Source organism: Serinus canaria, chromosome 5 (genome assembly GCF_022539315.1).
Source record: "Serinus canaria isolate serCan28SL12 chromosome 5, serCan2020, whole genome shotgun sequence".
NCBI lineage: Eukaryota > Metazoa > Chordata > Aves > Passeriformes > Fringillidae > Serinus > Serinus canaria.
This window is the reverse complement of record NC_066319.1, coordinates 46,773,039-46,800,302: the sequence shown is the minus strand read 5'-3', so window position 1 is coordinate 46,800,302 and position 27,264 is coordinate 46,773,039. Positions and strand designations below refer to the sequence as shown.

General features: G+C 37.9%; 1 protein-coding gene across 3 annotated transcripts in view; it reads left to right on the top strand.

Annotated features, from left to right (window-relative positions):
- The window catches only part of BTBD7 (BTB domain containing 7), a 51,612-nt gene that overhangs the window by 3,891 nt on the left and 20,457 nt on the right, over positions 1-27,264 (top strand). For 2 of the 3 annotated variants that reach the window (XM_030240135.2, XM_050975827.1), the window contains exons 2-4: positions 6,246-6,393; positions 14,834-15,019; positions 20,109-21,188. In XM_030240135.2, the coding sequence (XP_030095995.1) occupies positions 14,938-15,019; positions 20,109-21,188 (1,162 nt within the window). In that variant the 5' untranslated portion in view covers positions 6,246-6,393; positions 14,834-14,937. The remainder of the gene's footprint in view (positions 1-6,245; positions 6,394-14,833; positions 15,020-20,108; positions 21,189-27,264) is intronic. The other variant, XM_030240133.2, reaches the window with a different exon arrangement.

The window sequence follows — 27,264 nt, the reverse complement described above, 5'->3', positions numbered from 1 at the left end:
GAGGTAAAGGGGATTGGGGTGGAGCTGTGTTGCCTGATGTGCTGGATTCAAGTACATACTTAAGTATATACTTAATTAAATTTAAATCTGATTTGTTTGCTCCATTGTGTGCAGGTGTTGTCCAAGCTTACACCAAACACTACTGAATATGAACTTTAACTACTGGTGGCCTTGCAGACATGTCCAGCCTGTTGGGGATTTTCTATCATCAGTGGGTTTAAGCTGGTTATTTAGATTTTGAGTGCTAAAGCATGCAAGAAAAAAATTAACAGCAGTCAAAACTGGTTAAGAAGAAGCTTTCAGTATTAAGTGTGGAGTTATAGTGTTTTGGGCAACATCTTCTTAAGTCGGTTTTATGTTTCAGAACTATCTTCTAAGTGATTTTACTTTGTTTTTCAAACTTGGCATTCAAGTGTGAGTTGTTACCCTTATAACTGACTGATCATTTACTAAATTCTATTTGATTTTTGTCCTCAGATTTTGTCCTAATTCAGTGATCATTCATACTGTATATTTTTTATAGAGTTCAAACATCATTTTATGTTCAGTTCTTCCTGTATTAAAAAGAATGGACTTTTTGTATTCATCCTGGCTTTTCTGTGCTATCATACTCTGTTTCCAACCCACTGTAGTAAATAGTAAAGAGCAGAATTTAATTTTCTAAAATCTCCTTTAGAGGATATCTTTCTAGTTCTGCAGCTATTGTGATTCCCCATTTTGTTAAAGAGCCTTTTTATTTTGTACTCTCTCCTCTTTCTTACAGGACCATTTCATTATGGCAAACTTGTAGCTTTTATGATTAATCTCCTTTTCTTCATCACTTCTGAACTTTGACATTATCTAGTGGGAAGTGCTTTGGAGAGAGATCAAGCTAGTTAATGATATGCAAGATTACACTAACTTGGAAACCTTTGCCAAGATCTGTTGAAACCTAGTCTCAGGATAACTATCAGGACATTTTACCCTTCTGCTGATGGTAACAATGGTAAACTCAAAGGAGGTGATGTAAACAGTAATGTAATAAGTGACTGCTGCTTGGTTCTTTAGTTAGACTTATTATTTTGTGACCTAGAACTTACAGAAGCTTTGTGGGATCAGTAGAGCTGTAAAATGTATCTCTGTGTGCTTGCCTGTGTATTTTAAACTGCAGCTAGGGTGAGAGAAGATTGTTCTCATAGTCTGCCACTGAGATTTTAATCAAGGTTTCATATACAAAGAGCAAGAATACCAGTGTCTTGTGAAGGCATCCAACATGAGTCAAACTTTATACCTATTTAGATAAAGATTTAAGTATTTTTTGAGTGACCAAGTAGATCACATTGCATTAGTGAGAAATTGAAGTGCTGCTTTGCTTATCATCTGCTACTCCAGATCTCTGTACTGCAATGAAGAATATAAAACACTCCTGTAAATGGGTAGGTTATTTTAAGTGCTTTAAAAATAATCAGTATGAGTGACAAAAGTTCCTTTTCATACTTTTTTTCTCCTGACCCCAATATTGGAAATGCTGCTTGAGAGCTAATTAAAAGCATTCTAACATGACAAATACAATCAGAATGCAACAAGGCAGTATTTTGTGGACTGGTGCTCCCTTATTCTTTGATCTCTTTTGATCTGCTTTAGCTTTTTTCAAATGATTCTTGATGTAAAGATGGGGGAGAAGTGGTTCGTTGACTGTTAGAACTGGGTTTGTAGTGGATTTGGTGATTTTTGTACTTAGTCTAGAAAAATGTCTTTTTTAAATCCTTCCTGCTGCTGTGATAATTGTACTAGTTATCCACTTAAATTCTGCCGTGTGTAAGATGGGGTTGTGCTGGAATTCTTTTTACTTGTGGGGGCATTTAGAGGTTTTCCTCATGTACCCAGATGTATGTCTTAAAGTACATAAATGGCTAACAACCTCTGAAGCTGCTTGTGATACTTAATTGAATGACCAGAAGATTTCATCTTGAAGAAGGAAAGAGTGTAGGCATATACACAGTGGAATTTTGTATTACCCATTTAAAATACCCCTGATGAATCCCAGACTAATGAAGCATGTGAATATATTAAAGGCTGATGTCTTGTAGCTTGGTTCATCCTGTACTGGACGTCTCAATTTCAGACATCTTGAGAGATTAAATGAAATGTATATAAAATGTCTAGAATGCAGGTAGAGAAGATAATGTTAATAGGTTCATGGATTTCTTTACAGTCATTCTAATAGTGACTGCTGCTCTCTGAAATACATCAAGTTGCTTATACTGTCATTTTAAGTTGAAAATGCCTTTGCCAGTCTATAATGAGGTACTTCTAGGAAGCCTTTGAAATTGTTTTTTATTATACCACAGAGACAAGCAGTGTGTAAGGATGCTGAGTTGACAAAATGCACTCTGGAGATGGGAGGCTTTGTGTTACTCAGTACTCAGTGTAGTAGTGATGGCCTTGGCACTGAAGGAGGAGCAATCTAAGTTGTGTCGCTACTGAGAGGCAGCAGTTGTTACTGGTGGGCTGGATGTAAGCACCATAATTTCTGCAGAGGAATCCATGTGACAGTGTGAGGAGCTACTCAGTGTCCTTGTGAGCCCCCCCACACTCCCAATGTATCAAGTATCTCCATCGTCTCTGCAGTTTATTTTCATGAGTGATTAGCTTATCTAAATTTTGGATAAGAATGTGTGTTTAAACACACATTTAAATTCTTTAAATTCTCAAATCCCATCTTAGCTGACTGTTTTGGTTTTTGGAGGGTTTTTTGTATGGCCAAAGATAATATTTAAGAGAATAATTTAATGTATCCTTTTTAAAAGATACATTAAAAGGTACATTATTTAGGTCCAAAAGTACCTCCTGCTTCTTATTTGGTCATTAAAATCTCTTTAGGGTTTAGTCCTCCATTAAGCACTTCTGGAAATGTGTATTTGGACTTGAAATGCCAAAACACCCTTCTAACACAGTAAGGTTAACATGCTGTATAGGGCCTGTCTAATTGTATTTTGTAGTTCTAGGCATGGATGTGAAGACCTGGTAACCTCTGGTAAAGTGACTCTCATAAGTATTTCTGCGCTGCATCAAAGCTGCTTGTCTTTAACTGCATTTGACTGCAGTCTTTGATGTTATAACCGGGGCAATTACTACTTGAAGTTGGTTTTAAAGCTTAAATTACATGTCTTTGGAAAATGATGTTAATCAGAAGTACAGTCTTATTACAAACTTTCTAAAATATCTGTTCATACTACTCAAGGCTTTTCCACTACAAGTAAAGTAAAATTTGTTGTGTCTTGTTCTAAGTTTCTCAAGACATTTGAATTTCTCTGCTGAGAACATCTGAGGTAGTTTTGTTACTGCATAATTTCTCAGTTAATTATTGGCTCCAAGTTCCCCTTTGGATTAACAGATTTGTGCCGATCTAGGTATTTCCATACCAGTACTTTGGGCATCTGCTGTCCTTTCTCCTCCTTCCCTTCTTCCCTCCTTCTGCTTTTTAGCTAACAACTTATTTTTGCTGGAGAATTAAATCAGAAAATGACACATTTTGTTGTCTGAGTGTTAGCTGCATCAAAGCTCAGTTGTATCAGGCACTAGCAATCTTCAATAGTAATGAGGGTGCTTTTATTAAATATGTTGTGGATCTGGAGTTTCATCCTTGTTTTATGTTTGAAAGGAAAGGGAACTTGCCCTTTTTTCTACATATACAAGATTGATGTGTTTCCTTATTGAAATGAACCTTTTATTTTTTGTTAATCTGAAAACTAATCCAGCTAAAAACTGGTTTTTTTAATTGAACATGAAAGGAAAGTTGAGTGGGAATGATCATCTAGGTAGAGAGGGAAGTGAGATTTCTTCTTTTTTTTTGGTGGCAGTGTTGTCTTTTTTCTATACATAAATGAACTTTTCAAATTATGGAAGAATCAAAGGAGATTTGAGGAGTAGAGCACAAGCTGGCAAAGTTTCTGCATTTTGCCCTTACTTTGAATGTGAAGGTATTGTGGTATCAAGGGCAGTTGTGCATGAAAGAGAAGATGAACAAAATGTGGTGTAAAATTACATTAGGAGCAATGGATTTCTTTAATGAAGTTACTCCTGTAATTAGTGCAATGCAACGACTTTTGCTTTCCTCCTAAAAAGTTTTGTTTTATTTCTTTGAAAAATCTAGTTTTTTTTTTTTTTTTTTTTTTAGTATTCTGGGACATCTGAAAAGCTTCAAATCTTGTGGGGAGAGAAGGAAGAGTTAAGGCATGTCAACAGTCTGCTCAAAGGGCAGATTTGCCTTAGCAAATAGTTAAACAAGAAACCACCCCATAAGCTTTTCTAACTCTGCAGCCTTTCAAAGTCTGTACTCATGAGTTATGTGTAGATGTTGCTGAATTAATTAAATTAAATGTGTACATGATTGGTGCCTCTGTTTTCAGAAACAAGGTTATGTTATGTCAACATTTGCGATGGTCTTTTGACTGTTCTGTAAAACTTGCATATTCATGTTACAGAACAAAAAATGCTTTGGAAGTGCAGAGAGGGCTTGTTGCAGGAAATGTGGAAGACATAACTTCCTTTTCTTGCCAAGGGGAAAATGTAAACAAAGCTCCAACTTAATTGTAGGCTAAGTACTAGTCTGGTTTTCTGACTAAGCCTTTCCTTCCCTAATTGATTTCTTTTATCATTGAGAAAATATGTTTTCTGAAATGAATTCCTGGAGTTTTGGGCAGGACATTCCTTTAAGTTTGTGAGCATTTAGTTCTTGCTACACTTTTATGGAATCTAAATGTAGGTATTCATGAAGATACCTACTGAAACTGAAGTTACTGGTATAACTTTTGAGGGCTTTGAGGGAAAATATTGCAGTTTTAATGTATTTTGCTACTATCTTCAGAATGGCTGAAATCTTTGAAGTGTACAGCATAGAAAAATTTCTTGGCATCAGGTGTTATAAGTGTTAGTTGGTAGTATCAGTGTGGCTCTTAAAATTTTCTGCTGAAGTTAATGAATTTAAATTAACCATGCAGAAGAGTCCAACCGAAGAGGACACCTTTCGAATTTGCAATTTTTTAAGTAACTGTTAAAATCTTAGTATATACAGATGTAATTAATTTTAAGAACAGGTATAAGATCATTGTGTTTGTTATGGGGGGAGGTGTCTTAAAAACCTCTAAATACAAGGAGAATGTTCTGTGGCTTTGACCAGGAATTTCACCCGTGCTCAGGGAGGAGGAAGCAGTGCATAACCAGTTTACATGGTCTCAAATAAGTCAACTGTTATATAAATACCATGTACAATCAATTTTACAAATTGATTTTGTATTGCTTCCTGCAGCAATGAACAGAATAGACTTGGGAGTGACTGTGGATATTAGGAGACAAGGGGAAGATGTGAGTGTCACGTCTGGTGCCAGGCCAGAATGACTTGTAGTCATGCTTTCTGTTCTCTCTTCAAGGGTATAGTTTTGGGGAGTTATGAGGCAGTCTAACAGGAATGGTCTGTTCTCTTCATATTGAGAGCTGTGAGATCCTGTTGCAGTTTTAGCTGCTTGTCAGACAAACATGCTGGAGTTCCCTCTTCCTGTCATCTGCCACTCTCTCCAGCAGTGGGGTGATGCATCAGCCATTTGAAATGACTTGTGATCATATAATCTCTGTATGCAGTGTGAGGGGGAACAGGAAAATCCCTTGGCAGGATGGAGTGTGAGGGAAAAGTACAGTTCCTTGTTACTTTTCCCTCTTTAGTGGTAGTATCAGATCACCCTGGTGTACCTGTGAAGAGCTGACAGGCAGTGAGTCCTGCATACACAGTTAGCTTCTCCCTGTCAGAGGATGAGTTCACTACATTGAGGGAAATATGTTTAAAATTCACATAGTCTTGGCTTTGTATTTTTTCCTGTATGAGTAATACCTAGATGCGTATATTCTGGCACTGCAAATTTAAAATCGTCCAAGCATTCAAAAAAGCAGCAGCTCCTATGGACCTCTTTAGTAGTGATGGCTGCTATGTGAGGTGTTGTTAACTGGGAAGGGAACAAACTGCACAGATACAGAGGAAAATAAATACAAGCCAAAGAAGCAGCAGTCAGCCACCTGAATACTGGGAGCACTGTCATGGTGAATCCCAGCAGTAGCTGCTGCTGTCTAAATTGCCTTCTTCTGCTAGGACTGCCCTTGCTTTGCAGGTGATTTTTCCTACTGCTAATTTTCTAGGAGCTCTGGAGAAGAAAAGTGTATTGCAAAAGTGGTATTATAGCTGCCCACTTAAAGTAAGATGTTTTCATTGACAGTGGTAGTTGGCTGAATGAAGATTGAGGCAGTGCTGTACTTGGGCTGGAGCAGCCACAGCTGGAGCAGCCACACCAAAGGATCAACTGAAAGCAAACATGGTCCAGTCAGGACTTGCATGGCTTTCCAAACGTCTGCTGCAATGAAGAGGTACAGCTCTGCTGCAGGAATAGATGCGTGGGGACTGGGAATGTTTATTTTTTGAAGACTCTGTCTATTGAGCATTAGTCAAACTGAATGTTGTTTCTTTTCTTCCTGTTCTTCCTTCTCTTTGGCATCATCTGGGTTCCTTGAGCTATTTGGCAAACTGGTGCAGGGAGCTAAGTACACTGGGTAGTAAAAAGTCTCACAGAAGAGAATACCTGTGTTTAGTTGATGACACAATGGAGGAGTTTTGGGGAGATGCTGGTGGTAGCTGTGGTGAGCGCTGGCACTGAAGAAATGTGTGTGTGGAACCAGTGTTGGTGAACCAACTTAGGTTTGTATTCACCAAATAATGCATTTTGAATCCAGATTGCAGCTGTGGTTTTGTTGGATGCAAGACTTGTCGTGGCTTGTGGCTTACTGTTGAAAGTATTCAAACTGTAGCTATAATGAGTTAATTTTATGGCTGTGACTTAATGCTGTCTTCAATGAGGAAAATCAGTGTTTCTTTAATAAAATTCCTGTTGTCTCATGAAATGACTGGACTAGATTGCTTTTTGAGTTTTTACCACACCTTTTCATGTTCCCCCTTTTGGTTTTTCTATTATATATAGATGTATCCATTAGTGTTAAATGTGTAAGAAATGATGCTAGCAGCCAATACTTCAAACTTGTTTTATCAAAGAGAAGAGGCTGAATGGGTGAAATTGCTGTTGTGTGATGACAGAAGGACCCACAGAGAGGATGGTGCACAGAAGAAAAGGAATGGTGGGGTATTAAGGCCTGAAGTGCAGAGAAAATTGTTTTGGAAATACAGCAATATTGGTAATAGCAATTTCTAGCCACAGGCGGGGGGTTCAGTGGAAATAGATGAGCTGTGTATTGTTACCAAGCATCTTGGAATCTTGAGTATAAAGGAAGAGTATTGTATAGAAACACTGTAGTCATGAGGAATGATGTTCCAAGCAACAGAACTATCACAAGATGTTGTTACTGATACAATGACTGGCTAGCAGGATGAAGAGTTGATTGCAGCCAAAGTAAGATAGAAATAATTTTTCATCTGATCTATTAAAAGAGGCCACCTGTATGAGAAGGCTGATCAATATGTGGGTCCAAGACTTTTTAGTCTGCTTTGATGTTGGAGCTATTGTTGTGAAAACCCCAAGCAGTGTCATCACCAGAGATGAGTCAGGCTGTGGAGGTTAATAAGGGAGCTAAAGCTGAGTGATCAAAAGGTTGCTTTTTTGAAGGTAGGTTGAAAATAGTAAGTCATAAGATAGGGTGGATGCTGCTTGCCTACTTAGGTAGGTACAGAGCAGTGTCTGGGATTGTCCTATTAGTTACTCTAATGCACTCTCAGAGGCAGAGCATGTTCTGAGAGGAAGTGTGAATGTAACTGTGCATTGGATTTACAAGCACTGTTGTGTACAGGAAACTCCCACGTCCTCATTCAGAGTAAATGACTTTCTGTGAAATAATTGGGCCTGGATAAAAAGGGAAAATAACTCCAGTACAAGGAAAACTGTAGGGTGTTTGGATCTGCCATATGATTGGGGTTTTAGCCAGGATTTTCCCATCTTAGAAGATTTATTAATTGAAAACAGGATTTTGTGTTGTGGTTGGGTCACAGCTTGAGCAAGAGGAGGAATTCCCTTTCTTAATGGGACACAGAGGGATCTTTGGAAGGCACTCTCAGACAAAACGGTATGAAATTCCTTGGGGATAGAAGACTGTGGAGATGAAAGACTGCTTGCTCTGTTCCAGAAGAAGCAGCAATCCTGTTGACAGATAAACAGTACAGGGATAAGAAGCCTGTGAAATAGGCTCTGTAAAGGTGCGTAGAGCTTCATGTGGAAGGTTATTACTTCTGCTTCACTTTTGCCTTTTCCAGAGGGGGAAAAAGAACAGGTGACCATGGATATTGCTGCAGCAGTGGACAGTCATTATCTGGAGACAGACTGAGGAGGACAGTGGTCTTACCAGACCAGTATTTGACTTCAGTATCCAAGGCTGAATGCAGCTGAAATCTCCATGAGTTAGGTAGCTGCCTGACAAGACAGCGTTGTCCTGAACTTTGATTGAAAGAAAAGATGCAGGCTACTTAAAAAAAATAAAAAAAGAAAAAGTCTGTTCCTTTTTCTGAGGTACTTTTCATGTAATTTGGAAGTTCCTTTTTCTGTCTTAACCAACTGATGTGTTCGTATATGTAAATCAAAGGATATTTGCCATTCTTAAAAATAATAATAAAAAAAAAGCATGTGGGTAATTTTTGCTCAGAAGAGGCCTTTTGAAGCACATTTAGACTCTTCAAAATTTATCACAGTATATCAGACTATGCTGCAATTATTCTAGACTGGCTAAAATTAATTATCCTCATTTTCCTGTAGATGGAAATGTTCATACCTAATTACTCTGTTTAGTGATATTGATAAAGATTTGGTGGATAGGATTTTTCTGATTTACTTATAAAGTAGATTTAATTATGTTTTTATCTAAATCAGATAATGTTCCTTTCAAGTTAACTTAAGAAAAAATGGAGTCATTGAAGAATACATCCTGTCATTTCACTTCAAGAGAGTCCTAGAGGGCCATAAATGAGCTCTTGCTCATTTGGCTGAAAGAAGTATTTTGAATTATTCTTCAAGAACATCAGTTGAGTCTTTCATATGAATGTTAAAAATCAGAATAGACTTTTAGTATATTAGTATGGTTTTGCAACCAACTGTAAGAATCACTGATGTAGAGAGATGAAAATTTATTTGCTGGTATATGGAGACATTTAAGTTGCTTGGGAGGAACAGCTGATTCCATGCAGGATTGTACTGCTGTAATTCAGTTAGTCTCTGTGTGCTTTATGTGTTTGAATTTTTTAGCTGCTGGAATTTTTTGTGTTTAGAGGAATATAAATATGTTGATGTCCCCTGCCTCCCCACTGCTGTTAGTGATTTGACCTGTCAGTCCCTGTTAATGTTACTTCTATGATGTGACATGTTCATATCATACTTGAAATTGCTTTGCTGATCATCAAAAATACTACTTTGAGCACTGTGTGCAAAGACAGCATTGAAAAGAGGTTTTTTTCCTGTAAGTTCTGTGGGTTTTTTCAACTGCTGAAATGCTGCTCAGTGTTTTCAATTTCTGAAGTGTATCTTCAAGACTACACATCTTTGTGCTCTGTTTGAGCATAGTTCTTTTAACTTTCACTCTGATTCCTCAGAGAAAATGTTGAAAATCAATACAGGTTGTTTGTTGGTGGGTTTTCCCCACTAAAACTCAGTCCAGTGATTCTCAACAAATCTAGAAATAAAAAGCTAGGACTGTTGCGCTGTTTTTATTACCTCTATTTTGAAAGAACTTCTTGATGGAGAAGCATACTACTTCATGGAAGAGAAAATGCTGTAAATTTCATGCTTAACTATAAGAAAGGGTTCTTTGTGATAGCTGGAACACATGATTCGCAGCTAAGACTGAGTAATGCAGTCATTTTCATAATCTGGTTATATCTGCTTTTTCTTGGCCCCTTGAGCTGGTAACTGCTGATGTGGCTTAAGTTCTGCTGCTTTTCCTTATTGGATTTTTCTGTTTTTCCAATGCAATGAATAATGAAATGACACTGATTCGTTAGCCCATGTTATATAGAACATTATCCATTGCTTATATTTGTACAGAACTGATTCAAACCACAACCTGTCAGCTGTTTCAGTTGCATCTTACTACTGTATCATCCAGTTAATTTTGAATGATGATAAAGGTTGATTGCTTGACCTGATCGTAAAAAGGAGTCAAAATAGGCTTTGTGTGGATTTGCATGTGTGTCAGTCATAATCAACTGAGCCTTCAAATTTCAGTTGTTTCCTTTGAACAGAAAATTATTTTTCAATAAATACAATTACACAATTTCTTTAAGGTACACTGTCCCATATGCATTCAGTCTTTTAGCATCTATGCTTCCAAGACTGGAGGCTTTACCTCCACAGAATCTGAGGATGTGCCAGTACCTCTGAGTGTCTCATCCATGGAAAAAGAGGAAGGTCAGGACAGGTAGCACTCAGTTCCTGTAAACTCCTCTTACTTGGAGAACCACTTTCTCCAAGGAAATTGAGGTAGATACTCCATGCGCATCTGAACAAGCAGTTGGAGCTGCAGCCACAAGCAACTTTGTCTTCATTTTTAAGAGCTTGTGCCTTTAGATGTTGTTGACTTGTAATTCCAGCAGTGTGCTGTGTGACAACCAGCATGGCCAGGGCTGGCTCTGGAAACTTCTCAGTGGATGGGAACTTGCTTCTGTTCTTTTGAGCATGGGATTGATCCTGAATCACTTTGTGATGGCTCAGGGCTCTCTGTTGGTCACCACTGTTCTGCTGGAGGCAGGTTCACGATGTTAAGGCAGGCTGGTGGGATGTACTTTGGGCATGATAGCAATGGTCCATTCCAACAAGTTCTTGCTGTTTCAGTTGATCTGCCTAACTTCTATGGGAATAAGTTTAACCTTGATGAAATTTAGTTGATGTGTTTCCTTACTGGGGTTGGTGCTTTTTATTGCTGCATCTTGTCATCTCGTCTTGCAGTAAAGTTGTGCTTGTTGCTTGAAATGAGCTGTTGGGGCAAAATAGCATAGCATTTTTGGTCTGGGTAAGAATCTAAGCAAACATGAATAAGTTATTCTTATGATGCCTGGGTTGTCATTTTCTCATAGTAAATTTAAAACATGTTAGGAAAATGAAAACCTGAAATATCGTGTTGGTACAGGTATGTGCATGTACTTGATATAATTTCCTACTTTGGTTTTAATATTATGCTCTTGCATAATCCTGTGGCAGCAACTCCAAAAGAAATACAAAGGTCTTAAAATTTTATGGGGGAAAAATGAAATGGTTGTAAAACCAGTTGTAGTACTCTCGACTTTGCCCTTTATATAATTGGATCCCAGCAATTTACAGGAAATTTTATGAAACATTTGTATTGAGTGATGATATCAACAAAGTGTCACTGTTACCCAAAGTCCATTCTGTACAGAGACTTTTTGCTAAATCAAAATTCCCAGTCCAGGAATACCTGGCTGTCAGCCCAGATACCTCAGATGCATGTCATCTAGCTTTTTAGGTTCAGTGTGACAAATATTGAAAAGACTGAAAAACTTATTTCAGGCTGAAACCTTTAAGCAGACTTGTGCTTATTTTAAATTTTATTCAGAGTATCAGTATAATCTGAAAGTCACTTTGTGCTGTTTTGTAGGATTTGGATTGGTTATTTTGGTTTCTATTAACTTCCTCATTTCACATAACACACTCCATATACTTTTTCTGCAGTACAGGCTTTTTTAAACAAGCTTTGACATAGTTTAACTCTTTTCCTGTGTATGTGTACGTTCATAACACATCTGTACGTGCGTCACTGCTCTCAAACTGCTTCAGTTGGTCAGCAGATGTTGAATTTCGTTTCATTGTGGTAATGCTTATGGGGATGCACGCAGGTTTTTAATAAAAAGTAAAGAAAAAGCTCACCTAATGGTGTTTTTTAAGACAAAATTCCTTGGGAGTATTCTGAGGTTAACATACAATTTAAAAATTCTTCAGATAAGCTGAAATAAGGGAACTTTTGGTATGCGGGATAACTTCTGCAAGAAAAGACAAAATCTATCTTTCCTTTTGAAGCTAAAGATCTAATTGTTTGTGGTTTGGAGCTTTTCCTCTCCTTTTACAAGTGCCTTTCACTGTGGAGAAGCTGCATTCTTGTAGTAGCTGAGTTGTATTGACTAGACTCAGCTAGTTATATGCTAGACTAACTGCTGTTCAGGGACGTTGTGTTTAGTACAGAGGCTGAAGTGGTCAATAGCAAAACAAACCAAACCAAAAAAAGCATCTAAATCCATGAGAAGTTCAAGTCCACTTTGCTGTCAAAAGATGCAGTGGTGCAAGTATTCAAGTGATGCCCTAACAGACAAATTGGGTGACTGATACTGTTTCTACTTCTTGTTTAGGTTGACCTCTAATGTGGGTCAGTTTATCTGGTTTACAAAAGTGGTTATGAGAATGAAGAGAGGAAGGCAGGGCTTCCTTCACGGCAGAGTTCATCACTGGTGCTAGCTAATTTTTTTGGGAAATGCAAGATGGGTTATACAATATTATCTTGTAAAACTTAGTGCTGTATTAAAAAATAAATGTGCTTTCAGTTGATACATGAGGTTAAGGACAGTAGTGGAACTAAAGCTATGATTGGTTTTGAGCCACAGGGCCCCAATACACTTTATGAACTAAAAAATGTTTGAATTCAAGATACAAAATACTGTTAAGAAATCAGGCCGCACACACATGACTTAGCAGTGCATGGAAGTTATGTATTCTAAATTTAGTGAACCTGGGACTTGGTTCTGAATATTGAGTGCTTACTTATTAAAAAAAAGAAAAGCCTGACACTTCTTTTTTCTTCTCTCTTTTACTTAGCTCCTGGGCTCTTTCCTATGTCAGGAAGAACTGAAAACTATTAGTAGATATCTAATAGACAAGTTATCACACCACAGCTGAATGCAGGAAAGTGGAACAGCAATGGCATTGTTTCAGGACTCACATCCAAATGAATCAAGTCCAGTTTTAGGTGAGAAAAGAGAAATTGTTGGGATATCTGCTCAGGTTGCTAGTCTTTACCTGTGAGCAAGTTAGCATTTAAACTGAAAGGTGTCTTTTACCTTCACAAAGTTTGTCCTGGGTGTAACTAATTCCATCTAGAAATTTATGCCACATTTAAGCAACATATTCTTGGTGCGTATAGAAATCACTTGGAGTTTCACTGTTTTGATGAATTTATTTTCTAAGTGTTTTTTGTTAAGTCAGTGAAGTTTTTCAGAAATGAAGTAGAGATCCACACCATATGGATTCAGCAATCTTTGGATAGCTTATTTCTGCACAAGGGAGAAGATGAGTGTATGCAATGGCTAACACTGAACTAATCCAGCACCTTGTGTTTGCTGAGATTTACTGGTATTTGCTGGTGTGATGTTGCCTGTTTAGTGTGTGCTCTGGTTCTGTCTTCATCCTGAGTAGGCTTCTGTTCATGTAGGAGGGTATTTTATCTTTGTTTCCTGATGTGTAGCAAGCTGAATCTGCATGGAGACAAGTTCAAGATTGTATGCAGTTGAGATGACCTGGCTGTCTGGCTGGGGAGGGCAGGCATGGGAGCTCCCTTTGCTCATTTACAAGCCTGTAGGTTGGCTGAAAGCTGCTGTGGTGGTTTCATGGTTGTGTCTCCTGCCCTAGAAGAATTCCACAGGTGCTCAGCAGGCTGCAGCTGTGTGAGGCCACCCTGGGATATGCACAGGCCAGAGCAGCAATTCTGCCTGATAACCTGGCTTTACAGACATGGCTTTCAAACCCTTCCCTACTCTTCCTCCTCATGTACCCAGCCCTCAAATCCTGGAGCACTTGTTCCCCTCACCTCTGTGCCTACAGCAATTTGCCACCTTTTTCTTCCTGGCCTGTCTCTCACTTGCTGCTCCCTAGGATCTGCACTTTGAAATGGGCACTTGTATGTCACTTTCTTGGCCAATTTAACATGGCAGAGACTACCAAGAAAGGAAAAAAATTCAGAAGCATAGCAAATCCGTATATGTTCACAATATTCAAGGGAATCTAAAAGAGTCTTAGCATAGACTTTACCTTTCTATTACTCTTTATCTTCAAGTTTGTATTTTGTAAGGGGGCACAAGCTTTCAGTTGACAGTGGTTCTTCATGTGGTAAACTGATTTTTCAACATTAATATTTTAACACTGCTAATATTGGAATAAATTAAAATTACCTTCTTGTATGTTAGCAATGAATTCTTGTTCAAATCACCTCAGAACTAATTTCTAAGATGTTTTTCAAATACCAAAAAAACATTTAATGAATCCTTAAATGCCTTATTTTTACTATTTTAAATGTACTTCTAGGTCTTCTCAATTTTGAATTGAAAAGCAGTAGTGAATGAGAACTATGTAAATGTAATGAATAAAATGCAGCTGAAATAAGTGATGATGGTATAATCTCCAACAGAACTGGCTTATTTAGCTTTCTCAATCAGTATAATTCAGTTTGGGATTTTTTAACTATGGGAAAATAGGTATAAACATGTATGGAAAGTCTTTCTTGGTATAGTCAAAGGAGAATACCTAGTCTAGAACAAGTTTTCCTTGAAAATTTCTTGGCTAAAAGTTTGATAGCCATCCTGTTCCATGTTGCAATTTATCATATGATTTGTGAATGGTTTGGAAAATTACAGGTTATGTTGGGAAAAAAAAAAGTATTTCTGATCTTGGTTTAATCATTAAAATAAAAGGGTATCTTGAAAGTGTTTGAGGTTTTATTTTATGAAAATACTGTGTGCTGGAAGCTGAGTTTATTTTATCTAAATCATGTAACATTTAGTGGCAAATAATGAAGTTACCTTGTTGGTGTTTTTGTTCTTCAGAAATGGAGGAACAGAACGCTGGACCTGGGATTGAAGATTTCTAAAGGATTATGGGATTATACATTGAAGAGCCAGCAGGCGGAATGCCTGAGTGACTGAAGAAAATGGGTGCTAATGCATCAAACTACCCTCACTCGTGTTCCCCAAGGGTAGGGGGAAATTCACAGGCACAACAGACATTCATAGGTAACTCTTTTCAGTTATCTTGTCACTTACATAAATGACTTGGTGGATTGTGAATGCATTGGATTTGATTTGCTTGCAGAAATGTTATGGAGAGCTGCTATTTTCTAGGTCACCAGTTTGAATCCATTCAAGCTCAATCGTGCATGAAATTTGGTACTGTCCATCTGTTTGGCCTCTGTATGCAATGAGTTGATCTGCCTTTTGCCAGTAAACAGTTGCCAGATTATTTAAATAAAATAAGTGCAGTTTTTTTATCATTAAGCCTTGCATGCTGGTTTTCCTGGTTCGAGAGTAGTCGCTTTCTGTTAATACTCATACTGTTTTCTACTCTTTCCTCAGAATTTCTGTCAAACTGTGTCAGAGCATGTAAAACCCTTGATCATCAGTATTCATTGTAATATTGATGTTGTGTCCAAGTGAATTACCTCCTTACTGCTAGAAGGGATATCTCTGGTAATAAACCTGTTAAAGTAACAAACAGGCTTCTCTTCCTTTTCTTGTTTCTGTGAATGGGGAAGGGGGTGCTTACTGTCCTAACAGTGTTATTTACAAGCCAAGACCTTGCTTAGCTGGAGACGTGTTGAAGGGCCCTTAAGAAAGTATTTTCTCATCCTAGTTGTAACTGGGGCAGGCATTACCTTTATGTGTTTTTCAGTCTAGTACAAAGAGACCTCAGTGTAGATCTAAGTACTGTCACACTATAAATAATAAACAGCTATGTTATGAATCTGAAAGAAGGCATTCTCTGAGAAGATAAATATTCCTTAAAAAAAAGCAACCCTGAAAGCCCTGAAGAATGATCTTAGCAGTAAATAACATCAATAGTTTATAAATGCTTTTCTCCTTTATGCTTCAGCTTGCAACACTGCATAAGTAGTTATTGATATTCAGTGTTACTTCTCTTTTTAATCACCATTGAAAGCAGAGTGATATCCTTAGCAGAGGAAATATTGACTCACTTTGTAAATTTTCTCTTTTTTCTCAGCTTTCATAGCATTTCTAGCTCTGAGGTTTCATTTGAGGACAGATCACAAACTGTTACATTTAAGGATGTGTGTGCTGTCACAGCATGTCAAGGAAGAACTTTTAGTCCTAACATCATGGATATTCATGCTGTAAAGTTCTCCTCAAGGGTTTATGTATTTTCAGTGTATCATACCTAACTAGTAAAAGATTTTCTCCAGTCTGCCTATGTGCTTTCTAAAATGTGGCTAAAATGCTTTTCTTACATGTCTTGGTGTTTTTTAATCTGCTTCTATATTGTGTGAAGAGAAACCCTTAGAGGCTTTGAAGCAGGCAGATTTGCAGGCTGAAACACGTTTTGAGCAGATTTGAGGAGATTTCCAAAGGCTACATTAAATTCCCAATAAACTTTCTATATGTGGAAGGTTTAGTTGATGCTCTTCATTATTAGACTCAAAATAGAAACCCATTATATAGTATGTCAAAAGAAATTTACTGACCCCCATTACCTATGGGAGATTGTGGCTGAGACTCTTTTTGAGGAAGGCCTAAAAGCATGTGCTTGTCTCATCTTAGGGAAAGCAGATGAGCCTTCTGGGTAAAATTCTTGCTGTAAATATCCTGATATTATGGGGTTCCATGAGTATGCTATCTACATCACATGGGTACATCTCTTCTTCTCATTTCATGGCATTTGGCTCTTTGTGATTTGATTTTTGTTTACATGATTGGTTTTTGTATCTGTCAAGTAGAAAATAGGTATATCCTAAAATTGATAGCTGAGGTTTTCATCACTTGCAATAATAATAATAATAATAATAATAATAATAATAATAATAATAATAATAATAATAGTAGTAGTAGTAGTAATAGTAATGTTTTAATGTTACATCAGCTTTTACTTGTTTAGGGTTTAGGTGTTGCAGGGGTTTTTTTGTTTGTTGCGGGGTTTGTGTCTGTTTTTATTGTATTGTGGGGTTTTTTATGTAGAAGGCATCATAACTATTTACTGAAGCAGAACTGGGGGATAGAGTTAAAATAACTGCATAATATGTTTTAGTTGTCTGGAACTGGAAACTGGATTTAGGCCTGTGGGTTTGTTTTAGACATGCTACTTTGCCATTAAAGCACTGCACCATGTTTCATGCTAAGTGTAGGATGAGTGCTGAAGTCTGAGAACTGATATGGCAAAGCACAGTAGTTTCATATTGTGAGCTCCCACTGTTAGTTGACTTCATCCTAGTTTGCTTATAGTTTATGAAGAGGAGATAAATCAGTAAAAGTAGTGTAGTGCACTGACTGGAAAATGATACTTTTGTTTTAGCAAAAGCTTAATTAGTCATCTTGCTGTTTTGTCTGCAGCAGTCAGGAGGAGGATTTCACACCATTTCCTAGGGTGGTACATCTGTTCAAGATGTTTGCTTTTTTTTATATAAAGCTCTATAATTAGATATTAAAATGTGTGGGCATGCAAAGGACTAAACAGATCCCATTTTTCATTGTCAAGTTCCCAAGCATCTCCCCTTGGCAGTCATCTGGTTCAATAAATATTTGTCTGTCCCAAGCTGGGTATGTCTAGGGGCTTGAAGTAGCAATTGCTTTTGAACAGCATTTAATAGATTGGTACCTTTCAGTAAAGTGCTGAGGAATAATTAATTTTTTTCCTACTTTTATTGCTGCTACCTTATGAAGGAATACAGGCAGCCCAAAAACATTCTCTTCCAGATTCTTTCTTTGAGGGATATGGAGCCACTAGCTGTTGTGAACCCATAGAGGCTATGATGGTGCATCTCTGTTTCTTACAAAAAGCAGTTGTGTGGTGGTGCTTTTGTAGCAGAGCTTCATTAGTTTGTAAGGGTTAATAGCACTGTTTGCAGTACATCCAAAGTTAAATCTTGTAAGTAGCTCAGGGTACACAAAGGTTTGAATGGCGTTTTAGTATTTTGTGGTGATTCATGTGCAAGTAATACTTCACAGCAGCCTTTAGGGAAGAAGGAAATTGAGACTTACTGTGTCCTAGTTTTTCTCTAGTGGAATGTTAGAGAATGTTCTGCACTCAAATTTGCCATTAGAATCCAATGTACTTCAAATAGAAATGAGCTGGCATGTTCTCTGGAAAGGGAATCTGTCATTATAGAGTGACCAAAGTGTAGTTATACTTCTATTGTGAAATGTACCTCTTTAAATGAAGGAGAAATTCTACGCTTGTCTCTATCAGCAGGAGGCTGAAGCTCTACTTTTCCATTGTCATATCTAGTATAACATGTGGAAGGAATTTTTATGGTGGATTTTGCAGCACAACCTCTTTGTTGAAGTTGTCTTGAGTTACTCCTGTGATTTCTGTTTAAATTGATATTCTTTTCACTTCTTGAAATTTCAGTATTATTAATAACATGTTGCCTGATCAAGCAAATTTTAAACTTGGATAAAATGCTTAGATGTCTTTCCTCAAATAAAACAGTTCTTTCTTAAAGTTGTTACTAATAGAAGAATCATAAAACCACTGCATTGCATAGTTTGTGGGAGTTTTAATTAGCTTGACATAAAAGCCACTGTGTAAGTTTACTTAGTTATTGAGGCTTAAACAATAAAACAGTTTACAAACTGTTAGGTTGCTACAGCTGCCCTTCGTCTCAAATGCAGCTTTGAATTACTCCTGTGTCTTTCAAAGTTCAAGAAATAGTTGAAATTACATGGTAACTAAATGCCCTGTGTTTTGTCAGGGTTGGCCATAACATCACTGTCAAAACAGCATCACAAAACAGCATCACAGTGAATCTGCCTGTTATAGGTGGAGCTGTGAGATTGCAGTGATAGAACACTTTGTAAAAGGCCCCAAAACCTCTGGTTCTAGGATGGGCTTTGAAAGATTAAAAAAAAGGCAACAAGTAGTGAAGCTGCATAAGTAACAGAAACATGAACTATTCCTGACAGAAAACAGACAAATACTGTTTCAGATGAACCTGCGATTGTTATTGATTTGTGTAGCATTTGCAAATATTTTCATATTTTCTTCTCATTCTTCTTTAGTCCAGAAGTGAGAGTTTGGTTTGTGTAGTTCCTTTTCTCTTTTCTTGTCATGTCTGAGGTTCTTCACCATCTGGCTTAGAGTGAAAGCTCTGTAAATAAACTTAAATTAGAAAATAACCCTTAAACAGAAGCATGACTCTCACCTTAAAGCTATGGTTTTTTAACTCCTTTTTTTTGGTGTGTGTTTTTAAACACTACTTTGGTTTTCGATTACTTGTTGAAATGCAGATTCTAATTCCTTTTTTCCTCACTGAACTGCTATCAGTATCAGTTCCTAATCGAATTTCCCAATAAATTATTTTTGAGAAGAAATAATTTATATGTATACTTTAATTGTATAATGCTCTGTTCAAAGGAAATCTTCAATAATACAGTAAAACTTCCATTCTCCATATTGTTTTTGATGGGTGTTTATGCACAAATGAGTATTTCTAGTTCTGCAGAAGGGAGCCCATTTTATGTATTTAACTTTGGTATTACTTGATTATTGCATGACAGGATTTTTGCTTTTCTTGCTGAATTATCTCTGAAAATAATCCCTGAGTGTTTTGGTACTGTGTTCTCTTTTTTTGTTGTGGCTCTAGATATCTGATACCAGGTATGTGTCTATTGTTTTAGTGACATTTAATGCTAGAACAGAATTTGAAAACACTTTGAAGGGGGGGATTGTGAGTATTTCACTGAGATATTAAGCTTAGAAAAAGTTAATACAATTGCACTTCTGATGTTACAACTGCAGTATTCTCTTTCTGCTTAGATAAGTGTACCATATGCTATAGAGCTACATCAACTGGCGCTGCTTGGTTCTTAAAATTGAATATATTTTTTAGAAAACCCAACCAAGCAAAAAAATTTAAAAACCAAACTAAAACACCCTGAAACCCAGCAAACTACAAACTTTGTAGATGCAAGTAAAAGGCTTTGTTCTTAATGGCCAGAAAAGGCTTCAGTCAGGTTTTCAGTTGTTAAATTATTTGATGTGAGGAGAAGGAAGAACTGTATAACTTGCAGAATCATTGATGGAGTAGTTAAGTGTTATGGACCTTCCTTTTAAATTTAAAGAATAAATATGTTCAATTTTTCTTTTTGCCTTTAGGAACATCATCCTACTCTCATCAAGGTTTTGGCTGTGAATCAAAGCTGTATAGCCTTGACCATGGCCACGAAAAACCTCAAGACAAGAAAAAGAAAACCTCTGGCCTTGCCACCCTCAAAAAGAAATTCATTAAGCGTCGGAAATCGAGCCGATCTGCTGACCATGCCAAGCAGATGCGCGAGCTCCTCTCAGGCTGGGATGTCAGAGATGTTAATGCGTTAGTAGAAGAATACGAAGGAACATCAGCCTTAAAGGAACTTTATCTACAAGCTAATTTGGCAAGACCAGAAGCCAGGACGCTACAAAAAGACATGGCTGAACTTTATCAATACAAATATTGTACCGATGTAGACTTAATATTTCAAGAAACTTGTTTTCCTGTGCATCGTGCGATATTGGCAGCAAGATGTCCATTTTTTAAGACACTGCTTTCTTCCTCTCCAGAGTATGGGGCTGAAATAATAATGGATATTAACACAGCTGGCATAGACATGCCTATGTTTTCTGCTTTGTTACACTACCTTTATACGGGCGAGTTTGGAATGGAGGATTCGAGATTCCAAAATGTTGATATTCTTGTGCAGCTTAGTGAAGAATTTGGAACACCAAATTCCTTAGATGTTGATATGCGCGCCCTGTTTGATTATATGTGCTACTACGATGTGGTTCTTAGCTTTTCATCCAACTCTGACTTGGTTGAAACTTTTGGTGGAAGTCAGAACTGTCTAGATGAAGAGCTCAGAGCTCACAAAGCTATTATTTCGTCACGATCTCCCTTTTTCCGTCACTTGCTGCAGAGAAGGATACGAACTGGTGAAGAAATCACAGACCGAACTCTACGGACTCCAACTAGAATTATATTGGATGAATCTATTATACCAAAAAAATATGCTAAGGTCATTTTGAACTGTATGTATACAGATGTGGTAGACCTCTCCGTTTTGCACTCCAGTCCTTCGGTGGGCAGTTTAAGTGAAGTTCAGGCTCTTGTAGCAGGAAAAGTAAACATGACTAGGGCAGAAGAAGCCATGGAGCTTTATCACATAGCACTGTTCTTGGAGTTTAACATGCTTGCACAAGGTATGTAATACTGTCCTCGTTGTAGAATATATGACCCTATTAGAACAAGTTTTAGCAATTTTGCACTGTAGGGATGCTTGTTGTCAGCTGTCAGTGGCTGACAGTTCCTTTAGAAATGGAGTTTGTTTTCCATCTGTAAGTTGTCAATAATGCATCTATTTTCTAGGGACAGAAGAAATGCCATGCAAGAGATTTAGTTGTATGGCACATCATCGTTAAAGCATGCAAAGCATGTTAATTTTATCTAGTATGTATAACTGGTCTTGATATTTCTAATGTTTATCTTCTTTCTGTAATCCATTTTCTGGGTGTAAACTACGGAGAGATCCTTGCTAAGAGGAGGAAATATTTAGACTTGTTGGGAAGTGTCCGTATATGCTAACAGGGTGGTAAACATGAATTACTATTTATGTGGTTTATGTCAAAGACACCAACCCTGCAGTCTTGCTGTTGGAAGGAAAATTTAAACAGCTTAATTGCAGTAGTCTTAGGTCTTTAATGTCTGCCCGTCTATGAAGAGAGCTGAAGGCAGGGTCAGTCAATATATTCAGACATTAAGTTTAGAAAGTTTTACTACTTCCGTTATTCTTGAAGATCATTCAAATCTTGATTACATATGCCCTCCTGACCTGAATTACTGCAACCTCAGCTGAGGTGTCCAAGCACTGATCAGTGCACTAATGGTGCTTCTTGTGGTGGCAGGAGCTTTGTCTACAGTTTTGTCTGTTGGTGTTTGAGCTATTTAGTGGCCATATAATGTATAACGAAGTATGAGAATTGCTTCAGGCCTTGCTGGTGGGGAATAAAAATTTTATTTTTGAGCTGAGATAGGGAAAATGGAACTTGCTGATACATCAGCAACATAATTTGTTTAAATTAGTTTAATTTTTTTAACAAAAGTAACTTTTTACAGTAGGTCTGTACATCCATAACTTCTAGCTGTCAAATTAAGTTTGGCAAGATTGAAACCTTTTATTGTAAGCTAGAAAGTAGTTCTGAGTAAAATAGGAAACTTGATAAAGAGCGGACAGGAAAGGGCGGTGTAAGCACTGCAGGAAGAGGTCATATTTTTAATGAGTTCCCCTAATAGTTACATGAAACTGAGAGTGATAAGGATATGAGAAACTAACAGAACTACTGTAGCTCATGTGGAGTTTGCCATTAGGAAACTAATTTTCAGATTGTGCTGAAAGCTGAAATAATTGTACTGCAATAAAACTGGCACAGATAAAGGGGATGTGTTTTCTGAGGCAACATGCTACAGGATGCAATTGGGCTGTTCTTAGGCTCAGAATCATCCGATCACAGAGCAGCCCAGGTCAGAAGGGGCTTCAAAAGATCATGGGATCCAACCTATTCAAATGAGAAAGTGAGCTTAGGTGAGATTGTCCAGCATTCTGTCCAGTCACTTCTTGAAAACCACCAGTGGTGTGTCCTTGGGAAGATTGTCCTGGTGAAGTGATTGTTCTCATTGCAAAACCATTTTTTGTTGAGATGTTTTCCAGTGCAATTTACACCTGCCCCTTCATGTGGCATCTTTAGAGCAGAGAACCTCTGTCCTCCTTATAGGTGCCCTACAGTAGCTCAAGGTCTGGGAATTCTGTGACAAGGTCCCCTGAGCCTTCTGTTCTTGAGGGAGGAGACCTAACTTCCTTCAGTCTTTCCTCGTAGGCTAAGTTCTCCAGTACTTTGATCAACATCATGGCACTCCTTCAGATCCTCTCTTCTCTATCTGCGTATTTCTTATTTCTGTTGTTTCCTTCTCAGTATGTTTCAGAAGGGGCAAGAAGTTTTACTATAGTTGAACTATGGTATTAAGTTAATTTCTATATGATATGCACAGGCTAATAGTACTTGAGGACAACTCTGTAGATCAGCTGAAAGCCAGAAAGAAAAATGGGTTGAAATTTAAAAGGTGATGGAGTTTCTCTATTTTGATGTGTGCTAAAAGTATTTAACGTGGTCAGGGAATACTAATGAGAGAATTAAATAGTGAATGAAACCCTCAATGAGACACTGAATAATTATGCACTGTTTCATAAATGAACAGGGTGCAATTCTTTTCCTCAGATTGGAAACCTAAACTGGAACAACTGTGATCTGGAGGTAGCAGTGTCAGTTATAGCAAAGCAAAAATGCAATGACAGATAGAGAACTTTCAAGAGAAACTTAGGTAAACTTAGAAAAGAAAAGCCATTTTCCTATCTATATGTTAGTAAATAATGAAAAATGACCTGATATTTTATTTGGTGTTGAGTTTGTTTCTGCTCACTTTAAGTTGAACTCACTTGGATCAGCATGTCCTAAACTGGCACTCTTTTCAGTAATGCACTACAGAACGGTGCTGCTCTGGAATGGATATTCCATGAGTCAGTGGTAACAAGATCTCTACTTTTTCCTGGAAGTTGTCCCCCAGTACTACCTCTAGGAGAGTAATAGGATAGGCAGCAGCAGGAGCTGTACTGGGCTTGCACTTCAGCAGCACACTTGAGTGGCTGGGGCCCGCGAGTGCAGGCAGTGCTGGCTTGGTGTTGGTGGCTGTCTGGGTGAACTGGAGCTGTAGTGTTTTGAGCGTGGTCATAGGGAGCAGGTAGAGGGATGTAGTGGCATTCAGAGGTTTTCTCCTTTCCATAGTAAATCCCTTTTTGACCCCGAAAGTAGTGAGATTGAGGGGTGGGGCTGTTGTTACACGCAGGGGAAAAATGCAGTAAAATTAGCAAGTCTTGAAATCTATTAAATTATCAAATACTAAAAAATGTAGGTTTGGCACTCCTTCAGATATTGAAATTCTAGATGTTAACTTCACCTAATCAGGATTTTACAAATTGGTGCTGCATTCCCTAGCTACAGGAGAAAGTAGTAAGCACTGTGTAGATCTGTACATGCCAGTGAAATCAGAATCTAATAGTTTCATACTTAATTTGCAGAGTTCATGGGGAGGTCACTGGTACTGTGCAGACTTGGAAGAACTGTTCTGGTATAATCTTATAATCAAAATTAAAAGGAAGCTTATTTGGTCAGGGAAAACTATATACCTGCACGTGGCTGAGGTCACTTAAAGATGTGCTTCAGCCATGACTGCTGTTCTTGCTTCTGACTTAATTGTAGCATCTTGTCCTCATTTATATGATACTTAACATGAGGTACATGGGAGATCTTAATTTCAGTGCTGTCCATCCTATTCCCTGATTTCACAGCTAGGAGACTTCCATGCTGGAAGCTGTCACTCAAACATCTGACTTCTAGATGTTATGCAGAGTGATGGGGAAGAGAAACATTGTGTAGGTGTTGGAGGTCACTGAGCAGGCAGTTCTCCTGACATCTCTTAGCTGCGATCTCTGGCAGTGTTTTTCCACTCTGTGCTGCAGCAGGTGTCCAGTTCTCCCCAAGTACTGACTGATCCCATCAGCTGGCTTTTGCAGTAGCTGATGTCTTAAGTTTCTTCTCTAGATTTCCACACCCTCGGCTGAAGTTTTTTGTTTCAGTTCACCCCTGCTGGCCAATTGTGAACTTGCGAAGGCTTGTCTCCCTGGTTTCGGGGAAAATATTTTGGGCTTATTATGTTAAGTCTGGGCTCTCTTTCCAGTTCATTTTTCTCACTTCCACTCAGTTTGGCCTGGGTGTTTGTAACTGAGTGTCAAGTGAAATTGATGAATTTTAAAGCTTCTGATCAGCTGTTTTTATTTTCAACAGATTTTAGTTTGATTTGTCTTCGGGGACCTTTCTCAGTATCCAGATGTTGTAATTTTTCTTCAGTTTCAGCAGATGATTCAGCTTCAACTATTTCCATGGAAATTTTCCCATTCCTAACACAGTGATACTCCTTTTTCTGACTGTTGTGATTTAATAGGTAATTTCCCTGTGGTGAAGAGGGTGATGAGTATGTGCAATGAATCTTTACCATCCAAGTGAAGTAGGACAACCTTTATCTAGAATTTCCTCTGCCTTTATCTTGATTTGTTTTCGCTGAGGATTGTCGATTCTCTTTCAATAGAAACTGAAGTGAAGCTTTCAATGAACTAATTTGAGTAAATGAACTAATCAGCAAGCATATCTGGTCAATAGAGCTGATCATACTGAAACCCATTTGTACCTAAGAGGACTGTCACTGCTCTTAGGTGTGCTCTGGTAATTTTACTGTCAGAAGTGAAAGTCTTCAGGGCTTTCACAGAGGCTATGAGAACTAGAACCCTCTTGAGAAGGTTGGAGCACATCCCTTAGTGGGATGTTTCTGTGCTCTGCCTGCCTGTTTCTGCCCTCTGCTACAGTTTTTCTGTTTTCATGCTACCTTGCTGCTCTCTCTCAACTGTACTGGTACAATTATTTTAACACATTGATTCACAAAAATTTGGTTTAATATCACTTATCCCTTGCTCTTCTGTAGTACAGTTACTCAAATGAAATCAGTTCCCTAGTCCTGTTTGTCACACATTGTTAAAATACTCTCCACTTCCAGTCTTACTGGACTGCCCTGCTGTGGCAGGAAAGTTTGATTCAGGCATATTAGTTTTATTAGATAACTGTATTACATATATGAATCCTCTACTGCATCTTGGCCCTGTTACCCACTGTCATGAGTAGTCCCACTGAGGTGGTGGTACAGAATGTTTTGCTGTGATAGGCTTTTGGATACTGGGACCTTATGAAATAGTTTTGCCTGAGAACCTTTTCTGTCACCTGATTCAAAGAAGTTTTCTAAAGTAAGATTGTCAAAAAACCCTCAATTTCTGACTTTTTGCTTTACTTTGCTTTTATTTTAGATGTTGAGTTTAGTCTTGACAAGAAAATTTAAAAAATTCAAAAAGTGTGGTTCCTGTAATTGCCAGCATGGTCTCTCCTGATGTGACAAACTTAAAAAACATTGAACAGCTTTTAGATTTCAGTTCAGTGTTAAGATTAATTCTTACTGCTTTTTTTTCATTGGCTTCACTGGTGTGCACAAGTTTAGTCTTCACTAAAAGTCTTCACTACAGAACAAGTTAAATCAAGCTAAGAGTTTTGTAGTAAAAGGTTTGCTTAATGCCACTTCTGCTAATTGTTGAAGGCAGTTGACTTATCTTCAGTAGGTCTTCAGTAGGTATCTTCAGGTCAGCTGTCCTGATCCCAAGCCACTAGCTAGAATGCTAAACATGGGCTCAAGCTGTTTCTGTCTGGAAGGACTGTGGGGTTGCATTTGGGAGAGAAGTGTGGAAGCAGCCAGGGCCTGATGGTGGGAAGGGTCCATTGGCATCCAGCAAAAGGAGTGCATGGAATAGCATAATTTGTGCAAAATGTGATAGTTGTCTTTCCTTTTTGTAGATTCCAGGTTGAATCTCTGAAGGATAGTAATGGTCACAGAAGCTTGTGGGATGCTGCAAATGGATCTTGGGAAGGTTGTTACTGCCTGAGTATCAAAAAATAATATTCACAGGAAAAAGTGCTCTATTCCACTGTGAAGAGCAGTATTGTGGCTATTAGATGACTACTTTTTTTGCCAAGTGGCTGATTGTTAAAGCAGAAAAAACCTCTGCCAAAGAAGACAGGAAATTGGATTCCTTCCATAGCTAGAATTGGGTTGCCCCAATTTATTTAAAAGCTCAAAAAATGCTTTAATCATTACCGTATGCTTACTTCAGAAGAAATGCTTTCAATAATCTCACAGTTCTGACCCATTGCTAAAATTACTTGGGAAGAAGACTGTTTCATTTGCTAGTCATCCTTAGTGAGCTTTTCACCTGATGTCATATTATTGTTAGTTGTACAATAATTGAACTTGACAGAAGAATTGAGACTGACCTTATGCTGTTTCTATAAATTGGTGTTGCTCAGATCTTTGGAACTGCACTTCTGGTGTCTTTTCAGGGGGCAGGCTCCTTCAAAAATAAATGTCAAATGAAATTCTAGAAATGGCATTAATTTTGAGATAACTCAAACTACAAGAGCAGAGACTTTTCTGGTGACTGATTGCAGTGTGTGGGTTTGCTGCCTTTGAAATGGAGCAGTCCTTATATGTGTGATGTTTAGAGCTCAAGGAAGTGCAGTTTCTGCTGAAGTCAGTTTGCATGCAAGCAGAATAATTGCATGCAAAAAATTGTTA